The 27419-nt window shown below is 43.3% G+C and overlaps 1 protein-coding gene across 1 annotated transcript in view; it reads right to left on the bottom strand.

The window, feature by feature from the left end:
* CFAP299 (cilia and flagella associated protein 299) overlaps positions 1 to 27419 on the bottom strand; it is a 446034-nt gene that overhangs the window by 402252 nt on the left and 16363 nt on the right. Inside the window, exon 2 of the mRNA XM_066574916.1 lies at positions 1329 to 1459. Coding sequence (XP_066431013.1) covers positions 1329 to 1459 — 131 coding nt within the window. The remainder of the gene's footprint in view (positions 1 to 1328; positions 1460 to 27419) is intronic.

The raw sequence follows: 27419 nt of genomic DNA, 5'->3' as shown, positions 1-27419 counted from the left end.
TTCTTTTCCCAGCGTTGGACGCAGATAAACTCCCTCTCTCTCCCTTTTTTAAAACTTCCATAGGATTCTATGGGAGCTTCCAGTGTATTTTGGCCAAAGATAGAGCAAGACCTATCTTTGGACGCAGCATAAAAAATCGGTGGCCAAAAACGGTCGCCGATGTGCTATTTATGCCAGCGCAAAAATCGTTCATCTGAATGAATACTTTGGAATCCAATGCTTCAGATGGTCGCCATTTTGGCCCGATTTTTGGACGCAGCTATATAGCTGCGCATATACGGTCATGTTAATTTGCCCTTAAATTTAGAAGCAGTCTTAAGTAATAATGATGAAATAAAGAGACAAATGAATTTGGTCAGAAATAGAGATGAGCGAACGTGCTCGGCCACGCCCCTTTTTCGCCCGAATACCGCGATTTGCGAGTACTTCCGTACTCGGGCGAAAAAATTCGGGGGGCGCCGTGGCGGCACGGGGGGTAGCAGTGGGGAGTGGGGGGGAGAGGGAGAGAGAGAGGGCTCCCCCTGTTCCCCGCTGCTACCCCCCGCACCGCCACGCCTCTCCCCGCCCCCCGGCGCCCCCCGAATCTTTTCACCCGTGTACTGAAGTACTCGAAAATGGCGGTACTCGGGTGCGTAAGTACTCGAAACGAGTACGTTCGCTCATCTCTAGTCAGAAACGATATTCTTTTCAGTACTGCATATTGTAATCAATGCTTCTTGGCATTCATGGTTTATCTATTCCAGTCTTTACTCGGTTTCCTGAGGCCTAAAGACACAGTAAAACGCATCTGACAAAGAACAAATGAGCCCCGCGGAAAGGAAGGGAACACGCTGCCACAGAAGACTAAATAATAACTATGTTGTTTCTGTCAAGATTGGTACTCGTGGTTCAATGATCAAACGGAAGAGAGGAAACTACTGGAGAAAACTTGATTTTACTGTCACTAACAGAACACTTGGGACATTCTGGGCAGTGATTATTCTTGATCTGTTCCAGTACTTCCCTTGTTTCGGCATGCATTTTTAGAAACTATGTACTGTCCCTGTGCTTTCATCATGGTCTGCTGGTTGTGCACACATATTTTTATGTTTATCCTCTTTTCATAAATTAGTAGCTTGCAGTCAAATGTGGTCGCACAGCAGATATCTTCCAGCTCGCTCACCCCAACTGATCTGCACAGCACATGTGTCTTGGTACAATATCAGACCTGTAACTAGTGTCCTTATTTGATGCTGAGGGGAAGCACATGCCAATAAAACTGTTTCTAATCATACAGAGGAGATGCAAAGAATGTGGTCCACTTGTTACCAGACACAGCTGGGACTTACTTTTGTTGAGTTCTCTGGGACAGTCTGGAAGCCTCGGCCGCAGCTTTTCTAGCCTCAAACTCTTCTCTTTTTAGTACCTCTCCACTTCCCCTGTAGCCCAGCTCCACCAGCTGACGAGCAAGTTCATCATCCTAGGAAACAATAGAAACTAGATCCTTTAATCTGTATTTAGCTTTGTTTTTAGTTAAGTACTTACAGATAAAGGGGATTCATATATATGTGATCTTATTGCCAGAAGTGTCCTGTAACTGGATACATCTCTTGCACATGAAAATGGGAAACAGTAAAAATATTAACAGCCCAAGATTGTAGTCTGCTTTAAAAGGGATTATTAGTACTATTAGTAGACTATTGGTAGAGAAATATTTAGCTTTATATATAAAAGGTTAGTGCTGGTTAGTCTAATGATTGTTGCAGGGTGCAGGCCACGAGATGGAAGAGGGTCTGGGCTGCCATTGTGATGCTATGCCAGCTCATGTGACCATGGCTTCGCACATGTATCCTGTAATTTGGCACAAATGTGTAAACATAGATCGGGGTGGGGTTCTGGAGGTGGATTCCCCAGCTGCCCAATCAACCATTATAGTAGTATGTATATTCCAGTCCTACTCTCAGAGGGAACTGGTTATTCTTCTTTATGGTGGAGTTCTGGTCCAGTCCACATCCTCTGGGTGCCACCTCAGATAAGTTCCTGATATTATTAGTTCTTATCTGGTATTGCACATCTGCTACCTAGTGGGGTTGGGACTATTGATACTTATATCTGTCATGGTAACCCCCTCTACCATCTAGGGATAGTCCTGGTAGTCTGCAGGATCCGGAAGTGAGGCCACCCTCGCTAGGGCAATCGCCCCGCTTTGAGGCACGGCTCTCCAAAATTATGACCGGATGAGTTTTCACTTTTCCCCATTGTTTAGTTTAGTTATTGGTCGCTTTGTTCTTCAAGTTATAAGATATGTATATATCCGTCATTTTGTACATGTTTGACTTGGACTAGCTGTTTTTGACATTTGGCTTGGATGTAACAATGATATTTCTTATACTCAAACCTGGAACACCAGGAATTCCACTATGTCTAGAATACTTAAAAATTGATACTCAGCACATGCTAGATTACTTAATATAAGAGCAGTAAAACCTCTGAATGCTACCATTGGATACTGTAACGGTTGACCTATTAGAATAAGTCTTTACACTTTTCTGGAAAACAGGAGAAGTTAACTAGGACTGTATCTTCAGTAAATCCAATAAGATCATATGCATATCAATGCCTAATCTGGTGAGTATACTCACAACCCATAGAACTCCAACACCAAAAAACTATGAGCATATTACTCTTAAAAATGTTATTAGTATATTAAAAAGCAACTATGCAAATACAAAAAATCTCACCACAAAAATGAAGAAAATAAGAACAAAAAAATTACCAACAACTATCATCCCTGCATAAGCCAAGTCATACATATATAAATCGACTATAAATCACAAAAAACTCCAACGTAAATACAACATTCATATAATAAATACAAAATCCATGATAATTATACCTATAAAAGTTCCGATTTAATAAATCAAAAATACAAAAACATTGCAAAAGAACGATTCACAACAGAATATTAAAGTATGAGAAAATAAATACCAAAGAAAATGACAAAAAAATAGTAATTCCTGTAATAGCACATTATTATTACTTTTAGTTTATTAATTACTACCCTGTTTCCCTGAAAATAAGACATACCTTGAAAATAAATTTTTGAGGATGCAAAATGATTTTTCAGGCTTTTTGAGGATGCTTGAAATATAAGCCCTACTCCAAAATTAAGCCCTGCTAACAGTTAATTAAAAAAGTCAATTTAAATAGTGTCCAGGCGGCTATACATGTAAAAAAGTTAAACCTTTTTGAACAAAAATTCTTATAAGACACTGTCTTATTTTCGGGGAAACACGGTAGCTTGTAGTTATTTTACATTAAGTATGGAGTTCTGACATTACACCTTTGTGTGGTTATTCATTTAGTGCTGCTTAAAAATTATAGTGTGCAATAACCTTTTTTTATATTTATTAGACTTTTTGTAATATAATTTGGTACTTATATTTGATTCAGATTCATTATTTTCGTGGCAGCACTTTTTACATTGTATTTTGCACTTTAGTATTCCTGCAGCAGCACTCTATGGTTATGCAATAACACTATTATTAATAACAATAATAATAATCATAGTAGTTTATCAATTATTGTCTTGGAGTTTTTTTTCATTAATTTGGGTTGTTTAATATTACACTTTTGTATGGTATTTTAATTAGTGCTGCTTAAAGGGGTTTTATCATTAAAAAAGAAAAATTCTATACTCATCTATTTCTCAGACTCATCTCTGTGCTGATTTTCTCCTGTCCCCCGACCTCGCCACAAGCCATCCGGATCATCTTCGCCTGGTTATGAAACGTGCATTACTCGCATTCTTCTTCCTGCAGGTCAGTGAAGGTCATGTCCCTGTGATGTAGCATTCATTGGCCACGAAGAAATGCTGATCTATTACAGAGACAGTGGGCATGAGCAGTCTCTGCAATAGCTCGGCACTCCTTACAAGGCTGTGAACTAGTGATGTAGCGTACATTGCCGGGCAGGAAGAAGAATGTCTGTGAATGTACGTAATGTCAGAGGAAGCAGAAGAATCAGCCAGCTGGAGGTGAGGTGAGTTTGCCCGGGACTGCAGGAGACAGGAGAAGACTGGGGAGGAGAAGATGAGGTAAGTAGACTGACGGGAAGGAATAGGTGAGTATAGATTTTTTTTTTTTTTTATGACAAAACCCTTTAAGGATTATAATGTGCAATACACAATACTTTTTGTAATATTTGTTATATTCTTCGGTATTTATTTTCTGATTCTTTAATATCAAATTGTGGATTGTTCCTTTGGTTGTTTTCACACTTTTGTTTATTAATTTAGGATTTTTTATAAATATTATTATAATGAATTTTGTATTTACTTTAGAACTTTTGTATTTATTGCGGAGTTATTTGTAATTTATAGTCAAACCACTAACGATAACCTGTCCGTCTGTGAGTTTGTGAGTGACTTACATGCTCCGCCCCTGATCACATGACGGTGACATAACCAAAGGTCCTTCATCCCCAGTGAGGGAATTACTTGCTTCGCCCCTGATCACATGACAGTTACATCATCACAGGTCCTGTACGCACACGGCTGCTGTCTGGCTTATTAGTATTCCTTAGCAACTGAAGCCACGTCCATCCATAATCTGCACAAGGATGCAGGACGTTTGATTATGTCACAGTCATGTGATCAGGGGTGGAGCATGTAAGTCATCCACTCGGGATGAGGGTCACCGTCATATGACATGGGGCGATGAACAATGTATGTAGCAGAGCTGTGTGTGTGAGTGACATGCATGTAGCAGAGCTGTGTGGCGCATTGCGTCACCAGAAACACTGGTGCTATCATTTCCTAATAATTACTAATAGATTATATATGAATGACTTGGTTTATGCATGGATGATAACTCATTGTAATTGTTTTGCTATTTTTTCTCATTTTATGTGGTCAGATTCTTTGTATTTAGGTTTTAATATACTAATAAAGTTTAATGTATTTAAGTGTAAGATGCTCGTGTTTTTTTTGGTGTTGAAGTTATAGGACCATATTTTAATTCGAGGGCCACAGCAGAGAAAATGTAGCATTCAAATGAAAGGTCCTGCCTGCATGTAATTCTTGGATGTGTTGGGTCTGCCAGAGAGGTAGTTGCTTTAGCAGAACGGCTCCCCATTTCGGCCCACAGTGGGAGTTCCTGAATAGAGGAGACCCCACAATGATGTCCATGTGCCCTAACATACCATCATGAGATTACACCTACAACTACATTACTATAGATCTTTCCTGAATTGTAACAGCAATTATGAAATTATAGAAAATTATTATTAACTTAAAGCCACAATACATTGCTACTATGAGTTAGTAGTAAATAGGCAAATCCCAATTTAAAGATAAAAATTACTAAATGCCATTATATTATGCAAACATTTAAACTGACAAGTGGTTTCATCTGGGAATAGACACCATTAAAAGGGTTTTCCAGGCAAATACTATTGATGACCTATCATCCGGATAGGCATCAATAATTGCTCGGCTGGGGTCTGCCGTTCGGGACCCTGATCGATCAGCTGAGCGGAAACATGTTGTCAATGCTGCAAATACACAGAGGTCGGCGCGGAAGCCTCCGAGCCAACCTCCGTGTAGTGGCCGTTGCTTGTAACTGCAGGCACGGCTCTTATTGAAATCAATGGAAGCCATGCCTGCAGTTACAAGCAACGGCCACTACACAGAGGGCAATGCAGAGACTTCTGCTCCAAATATACAGAGGTCAGTGCAAAGACTTCCGCTGCTTCTGCTCCACACTCTGTGTATTTGTGGCACTGACAGCATGTGCCTGCTCAGTTGATCGGTCGAGGTCCTGACTATTGATGACTATCCTATGGAAAGGTCATCAATATAAATCTCACCGGAAAACTCCTTTAAAAAAACCCACACATTGTGTCAACTAAATAAGGGGAAAGCATTCGCCTCTTTAGTTTAACACTTCTCAACTTTTTTTCTCTTGCGGTCTTGCATGATGGTGATGGTTCGCCATTAGTCGTTGACGTTGTGCCAAATTTATAAATGCAAACATTTTACTTAATGTGCCTTTCATTTGTCTCTGGAACCAATAAAAGCATGAAATAGGCAAAAAATTAGTTAAATGCTGCATGTTGCTAAACCAAGGTCTGCTAGAGCCATGAAAGGAGTGCTTGGTATATTCATGAAATCTGCCTCCTCAACTGTGGATCAGCAACAATTGTGGGCAGTTTATAGATGGGATGGGTTTAGCAGAATATAGCTGGTAGTAGTGCACAGATTGTTACAAAATCAGATACTGTTTAATGAACTTTTGGGACCTACTCTAAAGAAGCCTACACATTATTGTAGCTGAATCCAAAAATTGCAACCATCTGAAGCATTGGATTCCAATGTATTCAATCAGATGAGTGATTTTTGGGCATGTTAAAAAATCAAACCAGGAAAAATAGCACATCGGCGACCGAAAATGGTGACCAATTTCATACGCCATGTGAAAAGATAGGTCTTGCCCATAGACTGCTATAGAGGCTAAAAAAAAGAGAGGGGGAGAGAGTTTGACTGCGTCCAATGCTGGGAAAGGAAGACAGCTGGCTTTATTTAAGCATTAGCAGTCATTCCAAGTATTTCTGCCGACTGATGGATTTCCGTGCTGCGGCGTATTAGTCCGCTGATACGCTGCAGCCGCCCATGTGAATGAATGAGAAAAGGCTAATTAAGATTGGGTCTACATTGCAGCTATTCTTCATTCATACAATTTCTAGCTGGGATTGGCCCGGCGTAAAAACGCATATGGCCGTGTTATAGAGGCCTAAAGTGGAAAAAAAATGCTGAATTTCAACCAAATGGACAATTTCATTAAGTAAAATTAAACAATGATCGATTGTTTTAGCCGAACAATGATAGACAGTCATCATCACTCTCAGGGTGCATTCACACGAACGTATATCGGCTCGGTTTTCATGCCGAGCTGATATACGTTGTCCTCGCGTGCAGGGGGGGGGAGGATGGAAGAGCCAGAAGCAGGAACTGAGGCTCCCGCCCCCTCTCTGCCTCCTCTCCGCCCCTCTGCACTATTTGCAATGAAAGGAGGCGGGACGGGGGTGGGGCTAAGGCCCGGTAATTAGCCCTGCCGCTGTCCCGCCTCTCCCCATTGCAAATAGTGCAGAGGGGCGGAGAGGAGGCAGAGAGGGGGCGGGAGCACAGTTCCTGGCCCTGGCTCTTCCATCCTCCCCCCTCTGCACACGAGGACAACGTACATCGGCTCGGCGTGAAAACCGAGCCGATATACGTTCGTGTGAATGCACCCTTAGCCTCATGTGGTGCAGAGTGTAAGGTCTCGCCTACAACCAGAAGGTTGCAAGTTGCAAGTTCAATCCCTGCATGACTCAGGTAGCCAGCTCAAGGTTGACTCAGCCGTCCATCCTTCTGAGGTTGGTAAAATGGAAACCCAGCTTGGTGGGGGATAATAAATAATAATTACCTGGAAGCGCTGCGGAATAAGCTGATGCTATACAAATACCAAGATTTATTTATAAAGAAATTAGCCACATTTCAAATTTGCATCGAATAGATGGACAAAATATGTTTTGCTCACATAAAGAACTTTTATCCACAAACGATCTTTCTTGAAACCAATATTCCCAGAGAGATCGCCCATCGATCGCCCGTTGTCATTGAACATGTATTGCCAATCTGAACAATTGTAAAAGCTAAAATAGACTAAAATATGCATGGCTGCATCTATGAAAAGACCGTTCGCCAGGCAATTGTTGGCTCAACATGTGGTTCGACTATCAATCTATTTCTATCTAATGTGTGATGCAGCCAAAGATCGTAGTGCAGCCATGTGACATCGAAACTCAATGGACGAAAATGGAGGTTGGGTTGTAGCTCGTAAGTTGCCACAACCGCAACCCAATGCTCCCAATAAATCCAAACCTGCTGAAACTACTACTAATTTTAATATTGAATGCTTATTCCTTAGCTGTTGGATGGAATTATGAACATGGATTTGTGATTTCATTGGTAAAGCCTTTGATTCATTGGAGTGGTTCTACCTTTGGAAAGTTCTCAGTCGAATCAACATTGGTCTGACATTTCTTCAGGTTCAGCTTTTGCTACAACTTTGGCTAGAGGGCTAGAGTAGGAATGAATATGTAAATATGTGGCACCCTTCTTTTACAGAGGGGCACCTGTCAAAATATTCCCTGTCACCATTCCTGGTCATCTTGGAGATTGAATCTATAATGGCTTAAATCCAGCATTCCCCTGTTAGAACTGCTATCACATGAGGCACGATTTCTGAAAAGGTTTTATCTGCCGATTTACATATAATTTATATATAAATGTATCTATCAGACCTGGCATATATTTGTGTCTAGGTGTCTAGATGAAGAAGCATGCACCAGAAATGCCGGACTTAGTAAATTTCCACCTAATTTGGGGGGGGGGGGGTTCTATGTAAAAAGTGGGGAAAATGTTTTTTGAACTTTTAAATTCTTTTTTAGTTTTGAAGGATTTTGTTAATTTTCAGCATGAATAAAAGACTTTTAGGTAAGATATCACCATGCAGAGGTAAATTGTAAATTTAAAACAGTTACATTTAACATAAATGTAGATTACAAGTCTAGGTGTAAGCTGATCACCAAAAGATCTTGGAGAGGAAGGGTTAGGTAACAGAAAGTCACCAGTAAGCCACATAAATTTGCCGCTATGCTCAGCTATTTTCGTCAGCCCAATTGAAATAAATGGAGCGGCACTACCCATCGCAACCAATGGCCCGTCCACTGCTACATTAGGGAAATAGGGAGAAGCAACCAGGCATTGGAAAATAGGATGGACACAGCCCCCCTGTTTCAAAGTCGATGGATGTCCCAGCAGTCAGACCCCAGTGATCTATCAGTTTTCACTCATCCTCTGAATCAATGAGAACTTGAAATCCCAGCTGCTATCCAGAATACGCCTTTAATCCCTAAAATGTGGACTTTAGTCCACACTTACCAGCGGGCTACAGCAGAGACTCTGTTCATGATTTCTCCAGCCTCTCCTCCCACTCCCGAGTCCTGGCTGACTGCTCAAAGAAAGAAACTGCGGAAGCTACAGTGTATTAGCAGCAAACTTAGGTCGGGTAGAGAGTGCCGTTGGCTCACAGATGCAGCACAGGAAGGGACACTAGGGCCAGGCAAGTAGGAAGGGGTGGGCACACTATTGATATGCCACTCTTATCATAGAAGTACCATGTCAGCGCTGTACAACTCTTTCCAATACTTTATTCAAGCACTGCGAAGTGTTGTCCATAAACTGGGATAGTAAGGAAAGCAGCTGCTGGATACACCGCAGCTGTAGCGTGACCCACAGCGGCAAGTTAAAAGAACCTGGTCTAAAACATTTGCTGGGAGATCGGCACCGGGGAACTCATACCTCCCTGGCAGCTAGCCCCTGGTGTAGGAAATGGAATACTGGTTTAGCTCTCAAGTGTTCAGATCCAGGGGAACAAAATTTTGGAAGAAATTGCTTTTTAATATACATCATTTAATATATAATTGTCCCACTTCTAAACATAAATATTCCAGTTTATTGTACAAAAGGTCACATGTTCAAGTCCCACTGGGGAACGAAAAAAAAAGCTTAAAGGGGTTGTCCCGAGGCAAAACATCAAAATTTTACATTAGCCCATTCCCCCTGTCACCCCCCCCCCCCCCCGGCATAAAATAGCATTTTAAAGCGGTTTTTAAACCGCTTGCTACTCACCAATGTTATGAAAGATGAACTTATAAAATTCTTCTCCCAAGATGGCCGCCGGTCCTTTCCCAGGGATGCACTGCGGTTTTCTCCCATGGTGCACCACAGGTCTTCTCCCATGGTGCACCATGGGCTCTGTGCATTCCATTGCCGATTCCAGCCTCCTGATTGGCTGGAATCGGCACACGTGATGGGGCGGAGCTACGTGATGACGCGTAGAAGGGGGCGGAGCCAGAACACCGCTCGTGCCCGGACCGTCCAGAAGGGAGAAGACCCTTCTGCGCAAGCGCGTCTAAAAAAGCAAGAAGACCCCGAAATTAGACGGAGCCATGGAGACGGGGACGCCAGCAACGGAGCAGGTAAGTGAATAACTTCTGTATGGCTCATATTTAATGCACGATGTATATTACAAAGTGCATTAATATGACCATACAGAAGTGCTTAACCCCACTTGCTTTCGTGAGACAACCCCTTTAATAAAATTTTTCCCCAAAATGTATATATATATATATATATCATTTTTGTATTTTCATTTTACAGTTTTACTACTTAATTGTACAAATTACAATTTTCATTTAACAATTTTAAAAAATAAGCAATACCAATATATATATATATATATATATATATATATATATATATATATATATATATATGTGTGTGTGTGTGTGTGTATGTGTGTGTGTGTGTGTGTGTGTGTGTGTGTGTGTGTGTTAAATAAATAGTGTAATTTGTACAATTAGATTGCTAAATTAAAATATTAAATTCTAATATATTAAAATTCTCTATATATTTTTCTAATTGTATTAAACTTTTTACCTTTTTTATTCCCTAGTGGGACTTACACATGTGATCTTCTGTACAACAAACTGGACTATTTATGCTGGAGAAGTGAGACAACTGCAGTGGGTGGATATCATAAATCATGTTGGAGAGCAATTCACAGATATGAAGTATTTCTAAAGTTTTTGAACAGGAGTAATTATTAATTATATTGTTGCTTTATTGTGTAAGGAAATAATAAAACATTTAATAATAAAATTTAACTTATCTAAAACCAACATTCACATTTCTTGGAAGGCTATCACCTAGATATGTGCTGGAATACTTAAATATTTGATATGGTCTTAAAGTGGTAGTAAGTAAATAGTTAACTAATAGACTGGGTGGGGCTACTGTTTGCCTTAGATTAGGATGAGTTCATCTAAGTTTGCTATTGAGTACTTACTACATGTTTTAAACTAGTTTTAACAAGGCAGCGGAGTGCTGGAAAGATGATAATTATGCAGAGTGACTACATTTTTTTTAGAGCCCGTAATGTTTTTTTCTTGATGGCGGGATGCTTCGCAATGAATTATCAGTAATTATCTTCAATTATATGTTAAATGAGATTAATAGCACGTCTGTTATAGCAAAATATGTAGTAAAGTACAGATGATATCAAGCTATGTAGTATACTACAGTCTAAGTGTTAGGTTGTGTTGCTGGAACCTGTTGTTCTATGAGTTTCCAGGAGTACACCTTCACAGGTGGGGGATAATTGGACTGGCTGGGTGTGGGGTTTTCCAGCCAACCAATCCCCACTGGTCTGTTGTACATATATACGAAGCTCCTCTGGCTAGAGGATGCTGGTTTCCCAACACTTCTGGTGTTTGCTTCTATGCATGTTGTTCTCTAGGTGTGGACAGTGATGTGTTCTGTGGGTCTGGCAGGTGGCCGAACATGGTGTATGAACAGTCCTGTCCTATGTAGTGCGCATTCCCAGGTGTGTTGGTGTGAACTGTATCCTGTCTGCTTGTATTGTTTATTATCTAGAGCTAGGCAGGTCGTGAGGTTCCAGCATCGGGCTGTCCCTATTAGGACGATCGCCCCGCTTGCAGGCAGAATTCATGGAGTAAGTTGTCTCGTGAGAGTAGAGACTTAGGAGACAACAAGGATCCTTGTCGCAGACTCATGAGCCAAAATACATATCTATTCAATATGTTAATGCGTGCAAGTATGCTTGGTGTTTTGGGCGTTTGTCCATCATTGTGTATATCTGCCCATGAGCCCAGTTCGCAGTTCACTATTTGTTGGTGCTTAGCGTGTGTGGAGTTTCGAGAAGATTTCAGGTTCCAGAGCCACGGCGTCCATGTTGTAAGTGAAACTAAGGGAGATTTTATAAATTACAAGCTTATATAGAGTGTTTGGGAAACCCCTTGGCTAATGATCGTAATTTATATCGTGCCAACGTTTTCTACAGCGCTTAACAATTGAGGAAGGAAGAATTAAGTAAAATGGCAAGTAATCAAGAGAAAATAAGAATGAATGAGATGAAAGGAGAGGAACCTGCCCATAAGAGCTTACACTCCAAGTAGAGTAGGGACACAATAGGTGCATAGTGACAATTCTGACCAACCCCAGTGTGCTGAAATGGGGAATATAAATAAAGATGCACGAACCAGTCACCCATATATCAGCCAAAAAGGATATAAAGTGCAGAGTGATGTTATAAAGGAAGACAGCTAAGGACAGAGTTGGATGCAGTTCAAGTTGTGTGTGAGCTATGTACTATGGTTTTGTGCCACAGGCTTCCTTAAGGCCGCCTTCACGCGAGCGCATGCATATTTGCGCACACATGAGTGCTGCGTCTTTGTGCAACTAACATTGCTCTTTTGCATTCACAATTGTTTTTTACAGTTCTTCTTGCGAGCGCTAGTAGTATGCAATTGGGTACGCAGAAAAAAATTGCATTGATGCTCCCAGTCATTCAAATGGGTAATTAGTGCACCCCCATTCACTTTTATGGGGACTTTTGGTGCCCAAATCTGAAGGAAAAAAGAGCATGCTGCGTTTTTTTCTGGGTGACCCAAATGTGCAGGAAAAATAGATGCATGTGAACGAACTTGTTGAAATAGTTTTTTTTCACTGTGTACTGCATGTGTGCTGTCCGATCAGCTGAGCACAGCATATTGACATGTGCTTTTCTCATCTAAAAAATCTGAAAATAGGACATGCTGCATTGTTTTTAACTCAAGCTATTAGTCCGAGTAGGAAAAAGCCCGTGGTGTGGTGAGTGCTATTGCCATCTGGTTTTCAGGCCGATTCTTTGGTATGAAAATCGGACAGAAAAATCGTCCATGTGCAAGTATCCTTAAGGTAAAGGAGAAGTGTAGGCCATTGACTGAACAACGAGTGGGTTGGTAAATGGAGATGAGGGCAGAAATATACGACGGTTCAACATTGTGGAGAGCTTTATAGACTAGTATGAGAGTTGAAGAGATGGAGTGAGAGACAGAGAGGTTTAAGGCTGCTTTCACACAGCCGTGAAAATCGCGAGACGCACAAATCTTACACGACTATAAACACCATGTCCTATACTTTTGTCTTACTTTAGAACACATCGCCCATTGTTTTTATAGGACAGAAAAACATATGGTATGGCGTGCAATGTGCACCTGTAGACACTGACCCAGACATAGGAGGTATTGAGCAGCGAGGGGCAATAGGATGGTAGTCACGGTGGCTCTAGCACTCCTTCTGGTAGAGTTAAAGTATGCCTTAGGATCATACAACCGCAGTGGTAAAAACAATAAACAAAATACTAAAAATTAAATTAAAAAAGGCAGTTGTTGCAATCTGCTATCCACGGAGTCGGATAGGGTAAGGTGGTGATTTGTCGTGACACCAGTCCATATATGGGTGAGGACCCATTCCGGACAAAAATAATAAATATAAAAATTGGAGAATTAAACAAAAAATTTGGGTAGTAGTCCTGACTCTCCTGTAGTGTTGTGTGGTACCTCAGTGCAGTTGTTGTAGGTGGTGGAAAGTACTTTCAGGAAGCAGACTTTAGATGAAAACAATTCCAAACTTTATCAAGTGAAGAATCTTCGTCTCAGTTGCGCAGTTACATCAAGTACATCACAGTGACCCTGTTTAGATCACAGACTTTCCGTGCATCATCTGGACTTAGTTAGTGAGCGAGAACTAGAAAGAGTTAACTGGTGTTTCGCTACTGTTCCTTTCTCCTCCTAACATATTAGCACAATCTTAATTTTCTTTCTTTCTCTCCTCTCAATTAATGCTCTCTCTCCACTATATAGTCTTCTTCCATAGCAGTTCTTGATATCTGGGTACTCCCACTTAGATGTGCTAGCCTCTCACTGCACTGGCTATGGTAGATGTTCTCTGTAGAAGACTTTGTTAAATATGTTCTACTTGTAACTCCCGGTCTCTGGCTATCTTCTCTCCATGAACTCCAGAACTAGATATCCTCCACAGTTAGGCTCCAGGGCTAGACAGGCTAACCCCACCCACTCTCCATCTTTTATACCTTCCTGTCCAACCAATCCTGAGCTAAGGGGAAGCTAACTAGCCAATCCCTGGACTAGCTAAGGGTGATTGACAGGTGTGAGAGCAGGTTAGGGTGCATTCTGCAAAGTCATACAGCGCTAGGTGGTAGGAACACTAGACATTAACACATTATTATTAACCATATAAAATCATATACACATAATTATACACAAATATCACACATGAGGTAGTAATAACAATTCTGTGGGACCCCAACTCTGGGTTACTACACACGCGAGTGCAATGGAAGGTTTCCCATTGAAAACAATGGGAAATACTTGCAGATCCTCTGACACGGCTGTAAGGATCGCTACTTTACTGAAATGATGGGAGGTGTTTTTGACAGAAAACACCTCGCATCCGAGTGGAAAACCGCATGTTGCCAAGCGCAATATGGGGCTGAGTTTCACAGCCCGATATCGCGCTTGCCCATGTGTAGTAAGCCTTATAGTATAACTGCTATACAGAAAGATCAGCCTGAATGTAGTGTTCATGATGAAATCACAGAGGTGAGGGAAAAAACAAAGACATTATTCACAGAAAAAGCCAAAAATACAATACCTGAAGGTCTGCAAAGCAGACACGGTCGCCATAGGCACGATCACCATAAGGCAGGCACAATCGCCATCGGCACAATCGCCGTAGGGCAGGCGCAATGGCAGTAAGCCCTGGAAATATGCAGTCAGCCAGACAGTAAAGTGGAGGAGCAGCTTGTTCTTGGCAGGCTAATATGCAGTCACCTACTCAACCCAGCCCAGATTGGGGAGGAGTGACTGCATATACTAATAGCCTGCACATGTGAACGATACCAAAGATGCCAGTCATAGATGGATGGTGACCCACCATACAGGTTATCAACCCTGGCTGATATAACAGCAGGTTGCCCTGTATCTCTAAAGTGGGCCACACTGGCTGACATCTTGGGCTCCCCCACCAACTAGCAAACTACATACAAAAGTACTAATGCATACTAATAAAATGCGGGTGTTGGTACTGCATTTTGGCCAAAACGCATAGGCTGACGGGCCGGGCCGAGGCCACACCGCTTCCGTCAGTAACTACGCTAACTCACTATAAATTACATAAAATCACAGAGGTGAGGGAAAAAACAAAGACATTATTCACAGAAAAAGCCAAAAATACAATACCTGAAGGTCTGCAAAGCAGACACGGTCGCCATAGGCACGATCGCCATAAAGCAGGCACAATCGCCGTAGGGCAGGCGCAATGGCCGTAAGCCCTGGAAATATGCAGTCAGCCAGACAATAAAGTGGAGGAGCAGCTTGTTCTTGGCAGGCTAATATGCAGTCACCCACTCAACGCAGCCCAGATTGGGGAGGAGTGACTGCATATACTAATAGCCTGCACATGTGAACGATACCAAAGATGCCAGCCATAGATGGATGGTGACCCACCATACAGGATATCAACCCTGGCTGATATAACAGCGGGTTGCCCTGTATCTCTAAAGTGGGCCACACTGGCTGACATCTTGGGCTCCCCCACCAACTAGCAAATTACATACAAAAGTACTAATGCATACTAATAAAATGCGGGTGTTGGTACGGCCCGTCAGCCTATGCGTTTTAGCCAAAATGCAGTACCAACACCCGCATTTTATTAGTATGCATTAGTACTTTTGTATGTAATTTGCTAGTTGGTGGGGGAGCCCAAGATGTCAGCCAGTGTGGCCCACTTTAGAGATACAGGGCAACCCGCTGTTATATCAGCCAGGGTTGATATCCTGTATGGTGGGTCACCATCCATCTATGGCTGGCATCTTTGGTATCGTTCACATGTGCAGGCTATTAGTATATGCAGTCACTCCTCCCCAATCTGGGCTGGGTTGAGTGGGTGACTGCATATTAGCCTGCCAAGAACAAGCTGCTCCTCCACTTTATTGTCTGGCTGACTGCATATTTCCAGGGCTTACGGCCATTGCGCCTGCCCTACGGCGATTGTGCCGATGGCGATTGTGTCTGCCTTATGGTGATCGTGCCTATGGCGACCGTGTGTGCTTTGCAGACCTTCAGGTATTGTATTTTTGGCTTTTTCTGTGAATAATAGTGTTCATGATGGATTCAAGATGAGCTTGTTTGTTAAGTAGAATGCCAGTTGATAGTATGTTACAACAATCAACGTGGGAAATGGTAAGGGCCTGGACGAGGGTTTTAGCAATGTCCATGGTTAAGTAAGAATAGATATGAGATGTTTGGCCCCATTCTCTTCATTGGAGCATATCTGCAATACCACACAACCTGTGGACAGCTGTAGCACTGTGATTTTTTGAGAAAGGAGCAATGTTTTTCTAATCGTAGACAGACAAATTGAGTCATGTGTCTGGGTAAGAACTGAAAGAACTGCTCAATGATAGGTAAGCACGGAGAGCAATAATCCATAAAGTGACTGAAAGTTGCCTCGACCGAATAGAAAATCATCATTATCAATAATAATCTACACCATATGTTCTAGGAGGAGTAAAACTGGGTGGAAGGGGTTCACTTGTGGAGAAGGATCTAAATAATAGCATGTAATATCAATCCGCTGCTTCTGAGGCAAATTGGACACTGTTGGTGATAAAAAAAAGGGGCATGGAATAGACATAACTGGAATGCTTTTGTAGCAGCTACAGGCACTAGGGTGGAGCCTCAGATGTAGCAACCGCAGGTCTGGAAAGTAGTCATGTGGAAAGCCAGAGGTCAGCAATGGGAAGTCTCAGTATGCAGTACAATGGATAAAGGGGGTAAAGTAGTCAGGAGGGAAGCCAAAAGTCATTAACTGGTAATCACAGTATAAGGGTGAGGAGCAGGTATAGGAGATGATGCTTGATCAAGGCAATAGAGCACAATTATCTCATAAGGAAGGATGGATCAGGGCCAGATTTATATAGCAAGCCTAATCAGGGACAGGGCAGAACCAGAACAAATACTAGATAGCAGGTTCCGGGAACAAGGCTTAAGTATGCAGGGAACTATCCAAAGACTGAATATCTCAACAGGGAGAGCTGCTGGAGTACAGGAGGTCCCAGGTTCGATACCTGACAGCTTTACTTTTTGAGTACATAAAGTTATATAGATATTTTTACATGAACTTGGGAGTTTTTTTGACTTAAATGGGCTGTCCAAGTTCCTGCTGAGTAACATAAGTGATAAGTGAGTGATCGATCACTGAGCTCTATTATTGGCTGCAGCCCCTGTGACATCCTGTAAATCAGGCAGAACTGCAGTTGCAAGCAGAGACCGGAGTGGGGCACCAAGCACAATCATGGGACACAGTGGGAGCCGGGAGAGATAAATATATCCCAATCAGTTATGTTACTCAGTAGGGAAGGGGTTGTACTGAGATAGTACAACTCAGACAACCTCTTTAAAAAAGTTGACTGGTAACTCGCATACATTGTGTCACTTGCTACAGCTCACATGATACACTTGCTTGAGTCAGAGGTCGAAATGTTGCACATATTTGGGTGAATAAAGTTCATCTTCTTGAGGAATTTTCCCATGGGACGGAAAAGGTCACATGATGCACCACAAGCTGCGCTAAATTCTGCAGCAAAATCTAGGCTAGCTGCGGATATTGAATTAAAATTGAAAATGGCTTAGAACCTGGCTGCAATTCTGCATGAAAACCTGTAGTGAGACCTGTGGATGTTGTTGTGGAATTTCGTAGATGCAGATTTGGCTGCATCATGCGTCCTAATTCCATCCCGCGTGAAAGATTTAATCCCTTAAAGATTTTGCTGTCCTGTGTTAGACTTTTGGTTGGTAACTATACAAATCTGTTGATGCATGACATTCACGGCTGTGCACTTCCTATAAAACTTGGCCGTGCTCAGCAATTTACCGCTAACTTTGCTGTTAACTACTAGAGATGAGCGAGCGTACTCGTCCGAGCTTGATACTCGTTCGAGTATTAGGGTGTTCGAGATGCTCGTTACTCGAAACGAGTACCACGCGATGTTCGGGTTACTTTCACTTTCATCTCTGAGACGTTAGCGCGCTTTTCTGGCCAATAGAAAGACAGGGAAGGCATTACAACTACCCCCTGCGACGTTCAAGCCCTATACCACCCCCCTGCAGTGAATGGCTGGCGAGATCAGGTGTCACCCGAGTATAAAAATCGGCCCCTCCCGCGGCTCGCCACAGATGCACTCTGACATAGTTCAGGGAAAGTGCTGCTGGTGCCGGAGCTGCTATAGGGAGAGCGTTAGGAGTGATTTTAGGCTTCAAGAACCCCAACGGTCCTTCTTAAGCCATAGAAATCGCAGATCGCACCTATGTGCGATCTGCGATTCCTGTTCTCTTCTCTAAATGCGCTCAATGGGGCCGGCGGCAGCAGCGCTGACCCCATTGAGAACATATAGAAGACAAATCATTCTTCTCTGCCACAGCTGTAACAGCTGTGGCAGAGAAGAACGATGTTTGCCCATTGAATTCAATGGAGCGGCAATACAGCAGGTTCCACTGAAAGCAATGGGCTGCCGGCGTGCGCGGGATGAATTGTCGGGAAGGGCTTAAATATATAAGCCCTTCCCTGCAATTCATCCAGAAATGTGTTAAAATAAAAAAAAATTTTTTTTATATATATATATATATACTATTACTTACCTTGTCCCGGCAGACGGAGTTCAGTCGCGGCGGCCGGCAGTGGGTGTGAAGGGGGTGTGAGTCAGACTCAGCGCTGAGCCAATCAGGGGGCAGGTCTGACTCACACCCCCTTCACACCCACTGTAGGCCGGCCGCACGCTGAACTCCGTCTGCCGGGACAAGGTAAGTATATACTGTATATACTGGCGTATAGGACGACTTTTGAACCCCGAAAAATCTGCTCTGAAGTCGGGGGTCGTCTTATACGCCGGTAATACAAAAAAAAAGAAAGTGTCAAAAAAAAATTCATTACTCACCTCCCCCGGCGTTCTGCAGCGCTGCTGCAGGCTGTCGCTCCCTCCTGGTCCCTGGCAGAGCATTGCTTTCTGGACGCAGGGCTTGAAATCCCCGCCTCCAGAAAGCTACTATGATTAGCTAACACACGCCGTCAGCCAATCACAGCCATTCAATGACATCATTGTCATTGGCTGTGATTGGCTGAAGGCACGTGTGTTTTCTGGAGGCGGGGATTTCAAGCCCTGCGTCCAGAAAGCAATGCTCTGCCGGGGACCAGGAGGGAGCGACATCCTGCAGCAGCGCCGCAGAACGCCGGGGGAAGTGAGTAATGATTTCTATTTTTTGCTCCGCTGTATTCCCGGCGTATAAGGTGACAGTTGGGGGGTCGTCTTATACGCCCCGTCGTCTTATACGCCGGTATATACGGTAATTTTTTTTTATTTTTACACATTTCTGGATGAATTGCAGGGAAGGGCTTCTATATTTAAGCCCTTCCCGACAATTCATCCCGCGCACGCCGGCAGCCCATTGCTTTCAGTGGAACCTGCTGTATTGCCGGCTCCATTGAATTCAATGGGCTAACATCGTTCTTCTCTGCCACAGCTGTTACAGCTATGGCAGAGGAGAACGATCTTTATGCTGACCGTGGGGGGGGGGGGCACTCTTGCCGCTATTGTGGCTTAATAGTGGGACCTGGGAACTTGAGATGCAGCCCAACATGTAGCCCCTCGCCTGCCCTATCCGTTTGTGTGTCGTTCCCATCACTTTCTTGAATTGCCCCGATTTTCACAAATGAAAACCTTAGCGAGCATCGGCGATATACAAAAATGCTCGGGTCGCCCATTGACTTCAATGGGGTTCGTTACTCGAAACGAACCCTCGAGCATCGCGATAATTTCGTCCCGAGTAACGAGCACCCGAGCATTTTGGTGCTCGCTCATCTCTAGAGCCGATGTATCGCCGCATATGGCAGCGCTTTTTTGACCATGCATGGCAGCATATCTCATGCATGCTCTCATGCACAGTCTTCCTGGTTTAATTTCCCGCTCAGCGACGTTGCATATAAACACCACACATACGCAATGTTTAGCCCATAGAGAACATCAGGGCTCTAATATGCGGTAAAATAGAATATTCTGCGTTCTTTGTTACTCGCCTATTATACGCGTTTAAAAAATGCTAGTGTGAGTGTAACAGCGAAAATCAATGTGTCTGAATTGCCGCGACATACCGTGTATGAAACGCGTATACATCAAGCACATAAAACTCAATTCAAATATGCCTATGCGAGTCTGGCCTTACTTGAAACTCGTATGTGCTGCAATTTTCACTTGGTGAAATTACTTTTTCAATTCTGCATGGAGTAAAATCAGCAGGTTTGTCTCATGGTGCATCCTGCAGGCTAATGCCAACTTTGTGAAAAGAGGAGAGCGAATCTGTTGTCATATGAGATAGAGTATTCTTGAACAAAAACCTACTTGATGTTCAAAATAATACAATAAGATACAACAATGATAAAATGAATGAGATTTGAATTTCAAATTTGTATAAAATTGGGCATCTCCAGTAAAAAAAAAACACTTTTTTTTGCATGAAGTCTCACTTTGAGGGTGGACACCCACTGGCGTTTTTTTCTCCACTGCACTGCGAGACTAAAGTTAAAGTCTCGCATCGCAGTGCGAGAAAAAAGCCAGCATCACGCCGGGATATCGGCATGACGCCGGCATATCGCCAGTCTTTTCAATGGGGCCAGCGGCAACAGCGCTAGCCCCATTGAAAAGAGAAGCAGAATGCCGGGGACTTCTGTGACAGCTGTGACAGCTGTGGCTGGAGTTTCCTTCATCACCGCAGGGACCGCAGGGATGAAGGAATCCTCTGCCACAGCTGTCACAGCTGTGGCAGCAGTCTCCGGCATTCTATCCCATTCTATGCTGCCGATCCCATTGAAAGCAATGGTTTCTGCCAAGCCGCGTGGAATGATTATTGGGGAAGGGCTTGAAATATAAGCCCTTCCCCGATAATCTGCAAAAAGTCTGTAAAAATTTTTTTTTTAAAATTTACTCACCTCTCTGGCGCTCAGACACGTCCTCCTAGTGGCTCCCCTGCACTGCTATTAAGCTCTTTCAGCAGGATTTAAAAATCCCCGCCTCCTGAAAGGGCTGTGCAGATTGGCACAGTGAGTGTCCACCTGAAGTTGACGTTTTTCCTGAATACCTGTTAAAACAGATCTGTGCAGCCCCATGTAAGGCCAGCATACTGTAGTATGGGGATAGGTCTGCTCTCCTATCAGCAACATTGGCACTGTAAAATATTATTTGACTAATAGGAATTATCAGAGAATACGGTGGACATCTAGTTTATGAGTCCGGTGAATGGAACAATAGCGCAATCTGCAGGGCTATTTTTGTATTCAAAAAATGTAAACCTCATTGCACGGGAACAAACTGAAAACTTTCAGTTTTTCGAAAACCCGTTGAAATCAATGGGACACAAAGATGGAAATTTGTTTACTGTTTTAATTCCGTTTTTCTTTTCCAAAAATGGAACAAACAGACAGAAAGCTGTTACGGAGCCCTAACGCAGGTATGAATGGGCCATTAGGGCCATTACTCATTAGAAACACTGCCAGTCTGCCCTTAAGGCCTGTTACACATGGGCGATGAGATATCGCCGCGAGAAAATCACAGCAGTATCACATCGGTGGTCTATGCAGCATCACTGCGTTTTTTCGCGGCGATATCACGATTTCGTGGCGCTACAAAGTCGCAAGACTTTGTGGCAATTTTTTGCTGGGATTTTTTGTGGAGGCTTGAAATATAAGTCCTACCCCAAAAATAAGCCCTAGCTGCAGAAAAAAAACAAATACATGACCTTAGAAGCGCTGTCAGCTCCAACGCGTCTTCTCTCAGGTCCCTAGCATTTGTCTTCAGGCATGTCTTCCTGTCAGGGATTTGACAATCTCCGCCTCCAGAAAGCACTGCCTCTGATTGGCTCTTGAGCGAGGCGGCTCAGCCAATCAGAGGCAGCGCTCGATGAAGCAATCACAGCCATTCAATGAATTTTCTATGACTTTTCAAATCCCTGACCAGAAGACAAGTGCCGGGGGCTTGAGAGAAGACGCGGCAGACCTGACAGCGCTTCTTAGCTTATGGATTTGTGTTTTTTTTTTGCAGCTAGGGCTTATTTTAGGGCTTTTACAGTGGGATTTCCTACTGTAAAAATTGCATTGCACCACACAAAAACACCGCATTCATGTGATGCAATGCAATACATAGGAAGGGTCCATAGGGAAACATGAGCTACAATGTCGCAAGCTACAAAGTATCACTAATGTGAAGGAACGCATTGGAAAGCAAGGCCTTCACATACATGTGATTTGTAGCATTGTCACATCTCGAGAGAATCACTCGATTTTGTCGCCCATGTGAAATTGGCCAAAGGGATTGTCTCACCCCTCATTAATTGCAGCTGCGGCGATCAGCTGATCACCACAAGTCTAACTACTGTCTAGCCAGACATTTCCTCTTCAGAAGTGTACCGTATGTAGGAAAAAATACAGAATGCCAAAGAACAACATTTAACCCCTTGCAATCCAATTTTGGATTCAGGGTTTCCTAGACGGTTTTCTCTTTCTGCCATTATACAATGACGCCACCTGCTGGCTAGAGTCAGTATTGCAGTATTGGACATGCTGGAGAGGCCCCCAACAACAGAGCAGCTAGTAATATACAGTAAGAATACCCTGCCGGATGTTTTCAATCAGAATGTCTTTAGACGTCAGACAGTGGATTGGAAAGAGTTAAAAATTGTTTTGAAAACAGTGAAAGACCGCATTATGATATCAGATCCGAAACTACAACAAATTACAACTGCAGACTTTTTGACTGCATAATAACAATGAGGTTCAACGTCTTTCACTGCAACAGCCAATCAGCAATAGGCTAAGCAAACCAAGAAAATAAAGTTCCATATTACTGCGTTAACCTGTAAATACCCCTGTCGGTTATTGGGTTTGGGTTGGGTTGGGTCTACAATATCCTGAACAGTTGGGCTGCTTTCACATTGGCGCTGAAACCTCAGATCGAAGGTTCCATTGTAGATCCGGCTCAAAATACCGGAAGAAAAAGCGTTGCATGCAGCACTTTGTCTTCTGCCCAAAATGGGGTCAGTTTGGCGCTGTGCCGTTCCGTCTTGAGATGGAGCCATTCCCCTTTCCTGCTCCTCGAATGGAGCAGGGAATTGGTGAAACCACCTTAACTGTAGTAGCCCTATTTACCGGTGTTACAAGCGTATATATTTTCCTTCGTTCTTCTCTATATTCAGGGGGCTGAATGCGAATACAGCAACCGAAATTTTCTGTTAGGGCAAATAATGAAGTTATAGACGTTATAAGAAAGTAGGATATTCAATATTGCACCATTTTGTTACAGTATATTGACCGTGATCCTCATTTATTAACACTGTCTATCCTCGGGGATCTTTTAGATAAGCCAGTTATCGTTTGAATGAGCGGGTGAGATCATCGTTAGCTCGTTCGCTCTCTTGCAGCCTGTTTAGACAGGCAGATACATCGTTGGCTCGTTCAAACAAGAATCGTTCAGTCTTTCCCACTCGCTATATAAGTTACTGAAAGGTCTTGACCAAGCATTGTTTAAAGGGGTTGTCCCGCGCCGAAACGGGTATTTTTTTTTTTTAACCCCCCCCCCCCCCCCCGTTCGGCGCGAGACAACCCCGATGCAGGGGTTAAAAAAACAAACCGCTCAGCGCTTACCTGAATCCCGGCGGTCCGGCATCTTCATACTTACCTGCTGAAGATGGCCGCCGGGGTCTGCTTCCTCCGTGGACCGCAGCTCTTCTGTGCGGTCCATTGCCGATTCCAGCCTCCTGATTGGCTGGAATCGGCACGTGACGGGGCGGAGCTACACGGAGCCGGCATTCTGCACGAGCGGCTCCATTGAAGAGAGCAGAAGACCCGAACTGCGCAAGCGCGGCTAATTTGGCCATCGGAGGGCGAAAATTAGTCAGCTCCATGGGAACGAGGACGCTAGCAACAGAGCAGGTAAGTAAAAAACTTTTTATAACTTCTGTATGGCTCATAATTAATGCACAATGTACATTACAAAGTGCATTATTATGGCCATACAGAAGTGTATAGACCCACTTGCTGCCGCGGGACAACCCCTTTAACCCGAAAAAATAAGTGAACGAGCCAACAATAACTTTTACACCTGTATAACATGAACGAAAAGCAAACGATTATCATTGGTTGTTCGGTCGTTCGCTCATGTTTAGACTGAATGACTATCGTTCACTTTTGCTCATTTGAACTATTTTTTTATTGAATCGTTCCATGTAAAAGCGGCTTAACAGTACTTCCCCGAGAGAGGCAGTAACTTATCAGATGAGCAGGGTGAAAGATTTCACCAGGACATATGTGCAATTGAAAAACAGTATGAAGGGAAGCGGACGCCTGCGATGCCGGCTGATTACTGTGGGGATATTCCGAGGGAGAGCACCAGCGGGCAGAAGAGAAATGTGACTTCTGCAAACATTGCATCTAACTTCCCGTAATTCCATGCCACTTCCGGAAGTTCTTTGTTGTTCTACATCTTCCACCGGCTGAGCCTATGTCCTGCTTATAACTGTATGTTACCCTATTCAGGTTTTACTGTGTATAAGGACACTTATAAAACATATTTATTTGTAATTATATCTACATTTCTTTATTCTACAGTGAAGGTTATTATCTATAAATCTGTTCCTGACAGTCAAAATGTGAGCACAAATCTGGAATCACCACCCAAAACTCTAAGAAACACAAAAAGTTTGTCCACAAAAAACTCAAAAACATTTCTTTGTAACTGAACTACATAATAAAGAAAATTAGAGCTTTTTATGCACCGTTTCGTGTCGGGTGGGTCATTTTTGAATGAAACACTAAAAACTAAAAATAAATTACCAAATAGGCATTCATTACTGTCTTTTAGATGTTGAGCAATTGGTGCGGAGTTCAAAAAACTGCCATGAGTTCGAAATAAATAATTTGGTTGGACGGTGCAACTAAATGATTAAAAAGCAAAGAAGAACATTCGAGAATTGATCGAGGTCATCCTCTATAGACGTACTGTCATCAAGATAGGACAGTAAACTAACAGTAGATGGAACGTTTACCGAGGTCATCTGTTCCATTCGCCAATGGTGGTCATCAAGATAGGACAGTGAACTAACAGTAGATGGAACGTCTACCGAGGTCATCTTTTCCATTCGCCAATGGTGGTCATCAAGATAGGACAGTGAACTAACAGTGGATGGAACGTCTACCGAGGTCATCTGTTCCATTCGCCAATGGTGGTCATCAAGATAGGACAGTGAACTAACAGTAGATGGAACGTCTACCGAGGTCATCTGTTCCATTCGCCAATGGTGGTCATCAAGATAGGACAGTGAACTAACAGTAGATGGAACGTCTACCGAGGTCATCAGTTCCATTCGCCAATGGTGGTCATCAAGATAGGACAGTGAACTAACAGTAGATGGAACGTTTACCGAGGTCATCTGTTCCATTCGCCAATGGTGGTCATCAAGATAGGACAGTGAACTAACAGTAGATGGAACGTCTACCGAGGTCATCTGTTCCATTCGCCAATGGTGGTCATCAAGATAGGACAGTGAACTAACAGTGGATGGAACGTCTACCGAGGTCATCTGTTCCATTCGCCAATGGTGGTCATCAAGATAGGACAGTGAACTAACAGTAGATGGAACGTCTACCGAGGTCATCTGTTCCATTCGCCAATGGTGGTCATCAAGATAGGACAGTGAACTAACAGTAGATGGAACGTGTACCGAGGTAATCTGTTCCATTGGCCAATGGTGGTCATCAAGATAGGACAGTGAACTAACAGTAGATGGAACGTCTACCGAGGTCATCTGTTCCATTCGCCAATGGTGGTCATCAAGATAGGACCGTGAACTAACAGTAGATGGAACGTCTACCGAGGTCATCTGTTCCATTCGCCAATGGTGGTCTCAACACATTTGAATATGTATCCAGTGGAATGTAATTCTCTGCAATATCACGCTCATGCTGAACATATTAGAGCACTCCAGGAAAAAAAGCATGATTAAAATCTGTGAATATTCTACAGATGTCATACAGTAATTGAAATATTTTACTAAGGGCCAGCAATATTATAATTACATTTATCCAGCTTTACAATTCTCCACTTTCATTCGCTCAAAACTGGCAAAAACATTGTTTAGAAGATTTAGTGTTCTATAATAATTTAATAACTTTCCATCCAAGTACAAATTAACATCTTCAAAGCGAGCACAAAAGCTTTGGAAGTTTTGAAAACATTTTTGACATTTAGAGGTTTATAGAGGCTCAATATGTTGTGGCAAACAGGATCCAATGGAGGTCATATATTCATGGTCCTATATTCACAGTATATGCATTTAAAGCCTTTGTGCCAAATTTAAAGGGGTTTTCTGAGTACTGCTAACTTTGGTGATGGTGTGTTATGGGGTTTGGGGGGGAGACACATTGTATATCAAAAATAAAAGAAAATACTCACCTTCTACTGTGCGCTGCTCCCCGCAACTCTGCGCTGCTCCGGGATTCTGTTTACAAGCACTGCAGTGGTCATGTGGGTTGTTTACCAATAGGAGGCTGAACAGGGACGTCGCCAGTGATGGAAACCTGCCTCTACATTAGAAGCCCACATAACAGGTTTATGGGACATCACCAAGCTTTCTGCCCGGATGGGTGGCGTCACGTGTCAGATGCCACCGTGCTAGACCGCTGCGGTCCACTGTCATATATATTGATTTTCTACACGGTTGGGCAGGAGTAACCCAAAAGTAAATCAAAGCAATAACCTGGACGACTCCTTTGACATTTATCCTCACCCATATAGTATAGGGCACTGGTGCTGAACCTATGGCACGTGTGCCAGAGGTGACACGAAGAGCCCTTTTTGCTGGCACACACCGCCACTGGCCGCTCACCTTGTTAGCGAATACCGTCAGGGGCCGCGGCTCCCCTACCAGTATTCACTCAGCTGCGCTGATCCCGGTGAACACTGTTATGTCAGTGTGCAGCCGGGATCCTCCTCCTCCTTCCCCTGACGTCTCCTACTTGGTTCCCCGAGAGCAGGGCAGGAGCCGTCTGGCAGCACACTGACGTCACAGTGTGCACTGGGATCATTGCCGAGCTGCAACGCCGAGCAGAGGAGCAGTGGAGCTTCCACGAGGAGAAGGGAAAAAGTATGTGAGTCTTGGGGGGGGGGAGCACTGTGGGATGTCACTATTATATTTGAGGCCACTGTGGGGTGTCACTATTATACTGAGGGCTGGTTTGGGGAGTCACTATTATACTGGGGCCGCTGTAGGATGTCACTATTATACTGGGGGCCGCTGTGGGATGTCATCATTACTACTAGGGGCCACTGTGGGATGTCACCATTACTTATGAGGCCGCTGTGGAATGTCGATGC

The sequence above is a fragment of the Eleutherodactylus coqui genome, chromosome 7 (genome assembly GCF_035609145.1).
Source record: "Eleutherodactylus coqui strain aEleCoq1 chromosome 7, aEleCoq1.hap1, whole genome shotgun sequence".
NCBI classification, from domain to species: domain Eukaryota; kingdom Metazoa; phylum Chordata; class Amphibia; order Anura; family Eleutherodactylidae; genus Eleutherodactylus; species Eleutherodactylus coqui.
Note: the sequence above shows the minus strand (reverse complement) of the source record. Positions and strands in the feature narration are given on the sequence as shown.